The following is a 7740-nucleotide window of genomic DNA, read 5'->3' as shown; positions in this document are numbered from 1 at the left end:
CCCGATTGTACTATTCAGATGAAACAAATCTTTGAATGTTGTTGTTCTTTTTTTAATGTAGAGCACACTACTATTTTTGCAGAAATACATTTTCATCCTACGATTTTTACCGTTGTCATGTTGAGTTCTTCCAGCGTGTACTGACTTATCACCCGAGGCTAGAGCTGCCATGTGGTCCTGTTTGCAGTCAGTGTGCCACATGCAAGTCTGCATTTCTGAACTCCAGAGGCTAATTGGGATATTTATATTCTTGCCTCTAAAACCACTTCAGCATAGCTGAAAAGATGGAAAATGTGCTGTAATTGAGGTGGCTCATTTGCATCTTGTCAAACATCTATCTGGGTCAGTCAGTGTCAATCATACAGAGCTTGCATTAGAAAATGTACATTTTCCTTCCCTACATTTTCTACATGAAGACCAAGTTTATGCTGGAAGTGGAGATCATCCCTTATGAACAATATTAGGATGCAGCTCTCGCTGCAGAGATTTTAAGGATCTATGAAATTATTCATTCCCTTGGATTCAATCAAAACTCTGAAGTTGATTTAGAGAAGTTCTAATCAATAAAAAAAAACCCTCCCATATGCATCCAGCCAGGTTTTTATTATTATTGAATGTTGATTTCTCTGAAGATGATTCAGGGGTTTTGATTGAGTCCAGAGCATAGTCTGGCAGTGGCCCCATAAATGTTTTTGTATAGCCAGGAACACAAAAACCTTATCAGTCACTCACCTTGTCTAAAGGCATCACGCACTAAGTCTGCTAGTAATGTTGAGCAGTGAGATCATTGCGCTACACTATGAACGTATTGTATGTCTTTAATTAGTTGACATTTGTTATGATTGCTTAAAAATGACATTCAATGTCAGCATTAGTTTATGTTTGGAATTGCGTGGATGTTTAAATATTTTAGATTGGAGCTATATTCAATTAATTCATAATGTTTCAAAATTAATAATCTTGTTTTGGTGTTCATCCACATAATTACCTATTGGTATATGAATGGGTTGAGAGAATGGGTATTGTATTTATGTTAAATTAATGATGTAATAACTTTTCCCCACTGCTAGTATAGCAAGCGCTTTCAATATCCATGCCTCATCTCTGACATCAGCACAGTAACATTGCAATGAATTTGAATTGAAAACATTTGACTGAAGAATAAAACTTCAATTAATGTGTGCAGTACATTAACTTCAGTAAAAGCACTCTGCAAATTCCCATTCCTGGAGAGAAGTGGCTCTTAAAATAGTAATCTCAGAGTTTATGATGCATATTCCAGAGAAATCAGTTTTAAAATAATATCTAAGATCATACTTTATAAAAAAGAATAGCCTTCCATCAGTTGCTTTGGCTGGCAGACAGAACTGCTGATCTTGATGCTGTGGTGCATGAGTGCCCTTAAGCCAAAGAACATCAGACAAGCCTCATTACTTGCATGGTTTTACAGTAGCTGCAGATTGTCTGAAAACTGTTGCCAATATAGCAACATGGCAGACTTCACAAGGTGAAGCAGTTGAAATGTAAAGGATGCTTTTCCCCCTACGTCTGTACCATTCACTGGCCATCCATGGACCATGGTCTGTGTGCTTTACATTGTTGCAAGATGCCACGGCATCTTGCCATGCCACAGCATGTCTGCACTGGACGAGTGGCAGATGAAAGCCTAGATGAGGTTGGGTCATCACAAATGCAGTCATCACAAATTGACACACATAATGAAACCCAGTAAAAAGAAAGGGTTGGACTGAACTACTGATCCAAAGCTTGTTTAAAAGTCCTGAATAAACATGCAGACAAGAGAAGTGAACTTTGCTTTCACCTTCAGAAGGAAAAGTGTGTATGTGGGGCTTGAATTGTAACCGTGGGTTTGTAGGTTTGGATCCCAGGTGGAACACTGCTATTCTATCCTTGAGAAAGGTGCATGGTATATACTCGACTTTGTGTATAAGTCATTACACTGAACTCGGGTATCTTGATTACTGTTCCTGTTGAGCATTTCAATTGAAAATCCCTCTTCATATTTCTTAGTGTTGCTCTAGGCCTAGAGCGATGATTATGGGAATGTTGTCTTTATGCTAGTCCTAGCAAGTTAACCAGATTTACATCAAAGGAAACCACTCATGTCCTTCAGTCATAGTTAATATTAATGTATTTTGATATAATAAATATTCTGATCAGCTTTTCCAAAAGGTGGAGTTGCATGAAAGAAAACTGAGCCCAAGACTGATGTGTTGCAGAGTAGAATAAAGTAAAATAAAGAAACTCAAACACCAGAATATTGTTACCATGTGTTGTATGACATGTGACCTCCATCTGTTCTTTTTACAAAAAGCAGGATTAGCGTGGGAAGACAGGAGTGTGCCCATTAGCTATTTCCATTCAACAACCAGTTTGTGTTTGTGCTCGTTTGCTTTGAAATAGGCACTTCGGTAAATGAGACAGTTATAACACAGAACATGAAAAGAGAATGCCAGTATTCTCCTCACTTTCATATTGAAATCAGCGCCCACAGAACTGTTAATATATTGCGCTATTCTGCATTGATCTCTGCCTTGATCTGCAGTGCCCTGGGGACTTGCGTTCGACACTCCACCCACATACAAAGGTCGATTCACTTAACTACTTCGCCCAGGTGTAAAACAGTAGTGTCACATGCAGAATTTGAACCTGCAACCTTCTTTTAGCAGTCTCTAACCAACCTTCTCCAAATAACCCCTGTTGCTATACTTCTGATGACTGGTCGAGGAAGGCAGAGTAGATGTTTCTGTCTGCTTCAGTGAGCATCACCACTCAGAGTTCATGTCACAGCCAATGCCAAAGCTGTCCTTGGGATGAGGTGTTAAGATGAGGTCGTGACAGACTATGAATGTTAGATCACATGATTCCGTAGCGCTTGTTGTAAAGAGAAGGGTATTCCAAGGAGAACACAGGGAATGGAGAACACATGTGGATAGCCACGAGGAGTTGGTTTTATGGTCTGTGAGGAAAACATAATGTTACAGTTTTACTGACTTAACAACACTAGAGTGGAAAAGGTAAATGTCAATCCTGACACAGAAATGGGCTCAAATAATACTGAGCAATTTCTGCTACTGTGTACTTATTTTATTCTGAGATATTATCTGCAATTTCTTGAAGCTGCCCCCCCCCTCCAAACACACTATAGGTTTGCAATAGCATGTTTTATTCTGGATTTCAAATGAAGCCCTTTACATCTGACTTGCACTATATTGCATTTTAATATTGCAGAATCATATATAATTGGATTGTATTGGAACAATGAAGCAATAAATGTAGCATTTGATAACAAGGCTGCAATAACTAGATTATTATGCTTCAGAACATAAAATAGAACATATTTTCCAAAAAGCCAACAAGGGAGCATAGTAATAAATAAGATAAAGAAAATTATGGAGCTTTTCTGCACTTAGAACCAAATCTACATAAGGCTATCTTGTGTCACGTTAGCAATAGCTCATGTTTACTGTATTCATTATAGAGGTTCTATTATTGTGCTATGTGCTTTCTTAACATATTTCCATCTTTTTATTAAAAAAGATAGGAAAACACAAAATGAAAAGCTCATGACCTTTATGTTCACTACCTCAGATAAAGGTATACATTAAGAACATAGGGCTAAAATTGTTGGTTATATAAGTTATTTTTTCCAGCAAAATAGCATTAATTATTGCATTATCATGTAAAGTACCTCCTGCATATAACATGAAAAGAGCAGTTTCATAACATGAAAACAGCTTGTCACTATAAATTCTGAATTATCTGGCTGTTTTTCTAAAACAATAGGAAACCGCGCAGAGACTATTGTATTGTATTGTATTGTATTACCTGGGAGAGGACCAATACATACAGAGAAACATGCAATTATTATTTGCACATTCGCAGCAACATTCAACAGCGGTAAGTTCTACTGCAGCAATGTGGCTTAACGGTAAGGCACAGCACCCCTAACTAGATTGCAGGTTTGATTCCCAGATGGGCTGTTGTGCTCCTGGGCAAGGAACATTTCCTGAGCTGTCTAATAAAATATACCTCTGATCTATTTATTGTTCATTTTGTTAGGGATGGATCTGTTTTGTCAATATAACATCCATCAAATGTAGTAAGTAATAGATCAGTTTGTGGATGTATAACCTCTTCAAAGACCATACTGTAGGGACTGCAAGCACTTCATTCTGCAGAGGCTGTTTACCAGAAAGAGGAAAAATAACTGGACATGTCCTCTTTCCTCTGGTATCTCGTAATTCTGGCAGTGACCAGTTATGGGTAAACAGGATACCTGCTCAATCATTTGACCTCTATTGACTTTCCTTTAAGATGCACAACTATATTACGCATGAATCACTGAAGGAATTTCAGAACTGTCTTTTCATCTCTCCAAGGCATTTTCATAATTTTATGTTGCATATTTAATTGTTTTTTTTATCTTATACTTATAATAAATATGTATAAATAAAGCATATTTTCAAGGCTATCCATTCATCTAACATTAAGAGGAACATGAACTAAAATCAATGCATTCATGTCAAAGGGCTGTGTTTTCCAGTAAACCCGGTAGGTAATTCAATTCAATTTCGTTAAGTATTGTTTACACAAAAATACACATTGATAATTAATCAAACTAAGTTCAATTTCCTTGAAAGCAAATGTGTATTAGAGGGCATCCTTTATTCCAGTTTAGATGAGCTTTCAAACCCAAAGAGAGAACATTGAAGTGGATGCCATTATCTTAGATACAGTACAGAATAATGTTGGCAGGGTTGGTAGTGCAGGTTTGGCAGCTTCCCCAGAATAGGTAATAAGGCCTGTTATGGCCAAAAGAGCTCTAGAAGAGCAAGAGTCACACACGTCACACATATTCAGTATACACAATGACCTACACATTCTCCATATTTATAAATGTTTCCATTCTGTCGCAATGTTATCAGCATATCATACTTATAATCAAATACGTTTGTGTTCAGTATTGATTTGATGGGACGAATGCTACAGACATACCGGGTCACAGTGGGGGCTCTACGAAGATCCACTCAATCAATCTGTCAATATTTTTATTGATATCCACAATGAAACTAACTGATGTACAGCATGTATGATAAAAATCACACAAGACACATGTATTCTTACATTTGTAATACAGTTATCATACAGCAATATCAAGGCTGCTGTAAGAGTAGGCATGAGAAACTGTTACACAAAACTTTCATTTCATCCATCTTACTATGGGCATAATTCCTTGTTTACTGCAGTATTATACAATTGTGACTGGTACGTTCTTGTCCTGTGTTTTCTGGATTAGCAAATCTCTTCACAAAGACATCTAATTAGACATTGACACAGATAGCATTTACTAGAATTAACTTTTCTTAATCATGCACATATTTAACAGTTAATATATTGGCCTAAATTGTAATCAAAAGTGGGTTATGCTTCATTTATTTTTCATTGATTAGTGAAAAAATGGTAGTTCTCTTTCCAGTGACTCCACTTCCCATTTTAGCAGACTTTTCTTACCATCTATGAAGTGTGTGTCACCATAGTGTACAGACCATAACTAAGGCAGTAATGGCAGATACTGGTTTAAAATGAGATGAGAGATTCCTCCGTCAAAAGTGAGAAAGCTACAATGCAAGCAATGATTCTAACTCGTATTTCTTTACAGGTTAAAATGGATGCTTCCAGTCAAATAGCTAATGTGTTCACACAACAATGAGACACGATCACATTGTGTAACAACATTTGTTAAGAAATACATTTGTCCTCACACCAAATTTTCTACAGGGCAAAGTTGCTTGTATCTGGAACATTACTGCCAGTCTTGTTCAAGAGTATATGAGAAGATTGTGATTAAATATTTACATATGGTTACAAACAAAAGTTTGATATTTGTCTCATTAATATCATTAAGATAACAATGTAGGTACGTATCAGTTCAATTAAGTATGTGAACAATACAGATGCAGTCCAGGTTGTGTATGACAAAAAATGTACACTGGTATAGTCTTCCACATCTTCAAACACTGGAGGTTTTCAAATTGGGAGTGTCTTCTGTCTCAAGGGCCTTTTTGGTCCGAACTCTTCTATGAGACACAGGATGGACATAGTACTGTCTCCGCTCACACCTGAACACAGCCATGAAAGCATTCCTGTAGTTCTTGTTCATCCAACCGTACAGGATTGGGTTGGCGAACGTAGAGCACATAGCTATGATGTGGAAAACCGTGTAGAGAAGCTTGAAGTCCTTCATCTCCAGCACGCTGCTGTCGATGTCTACGGCCAGCTGGAAGGCGTGAAAAGGCAGCCAGCTCACAGCGAAAACCACCACCACGGTGACCAGCATCTTGGTGGTTTTCCTGCGCCGGTGATGTCGATCGCTCCCTCCTCCCGGACTCCTGCGCTTCTTCAGCTTATTCCATATCCTTATATAGGCAAAGGATGTGATGGACAGGGGCAGGCCGTACTGTAGGAGGAGCATGAAGATGCTGTAGACAGTGCCATCGCTGTGGCTGCCAGGCCACTTCTCCGTGCACACCTGGATGGACTGCTTCGGAGATAAATCAAAAGTCCCATACTCTCTAAAGATTGCCAGTGGGCTTGCTAAAATGGCACTGATGGCCCAGGTTATACCGATGATGACGAAGCATGTTTCTTTAGACATTTTTGTCTCCAGGTGGTAGACTACGGATCTGTGTCTGTCCAGTGCGATGACGTTAAGGGTCACCGTGGACACGTGCACTGCTAGACCCTGAGCGTAAGGAAGCAGGAAGCACAAGATCTGTCCAAATTTCCACTCACCGTGGAGAGTGTACATCAGCGTGAACGGCAGGCACAAAGTGTTCACCAGCAGATCTGCCATGGCGAGATTTGTGATAAAAAAGTTGGTGACAGTGCGCAGGGTTTTAAATTTATACACAACATAGATGACGAGGGAGTTTCCAGTGACTCCAAGAAAAATAATCATGCTGTATGCTAGGATGAGAATTACTTGCACTCCAACTAACTTTGTACTGTCTTCCAGACCAAGGAACGAGTTGTCATAGTGTACGGCTGAGGTTGTGCAGCAGTTGGAGGATTCCACAGCAGACTCGGGGAGCACCGCCTGTGTCACATTCACTTGGTTTTCTGAATCCATTGGTAACATCTCCTCACCAGGCATAAATATACTGAAAGTAAATTAAACATTATGCATATTTAACTTTCCTGAACTTAGTTTGAATGCATACTGTCATGTGTGGCTGTTTCTTTATACATTATATGCTTATTATGTACCTGTCACACCGATTGGAAGTGATTATGAATCATATGTGGAGTAACATAGCTGGGAGTGGTTGGGAGCAGGAGCTGAGGACATTTTTTAAGTGATAAAGTTATCTTCTGTGAGGTTACTGTGGGCTCATTCATTTTAGTTTGCAAGGACACACAGTTATGCTGACACATTGATATTTCTTTGTCAGTGCTTCACACTGAATCTATGTTGAACCGTGCACTTCTTCTCTGGAGATTTCCATCTATTCATCATAATAATAATAATAAGAAGAAGAAGAAGAAGAAGAAGAAGAAGCTGTCACATAACAAATACACCTTCCTCCCAACCATTCTGTTGGTTCGGTCAGTGTAAGGGCAGTTCTAAAAGCCATTGCAATTTATCTATTAATGGATTACAATATATGTGAAAGGGAAATAAGGGAAGGGAAAAATCAATTAAATTTAAATTAACCC

The 7740-nt window shown here is 38.5% G+C and overlaps 1 protein-coding gene across 1 annotated transcript; it reads right to left on the bottom strand.

Annotated features, from left to right (window-relative positions):
* Positions 1 to 6034: 6034 nt before the first annotated feature.
* npy2r (neuropeptide Y receptor Y2) lies at positions 6035 to 7153 on the bottom strand. Its single transcript, XM_036516608.1, has one exon. The coding sequence runs from the start codon at positions 7151 to 7153 to the stop codon at positions 6035 to 6037; it is 1119 nt and encodes a 372-aa protein (XP_036372501.1).
* Between the last annotated feature and the right edge of the window lie 587 nt (positions 7154 to 7740).

This window comes from Megalops cyprinoides, chromosome 22, assembly GCF_013368585.1.
Source record: "Megalops cyprinoides isolate fMegCyp1 chromosome 22, fMegCyp1.pri, whole genome shotgun sequence".
NCBI lineage: Eukaryota > Metazoa > Chordata > Actinopteri > Elopiformes > Megalopidae > Megalops > Megalops cyprinoides.
Note: the sequence above shows the minus strand (reverse complement) of the source record. Positions and strands in the feature narration are given on the sequence as shown.

Excerpts from the sequence above, each read along its gene's own strand:
- npy2r (XM_036516608.1), bottom strand. The coding sequence starts at position 7,153 with ATGGATTCAGAAAACCAAGTGAATGTGACACAGGCGGTGCTCCCCGAG.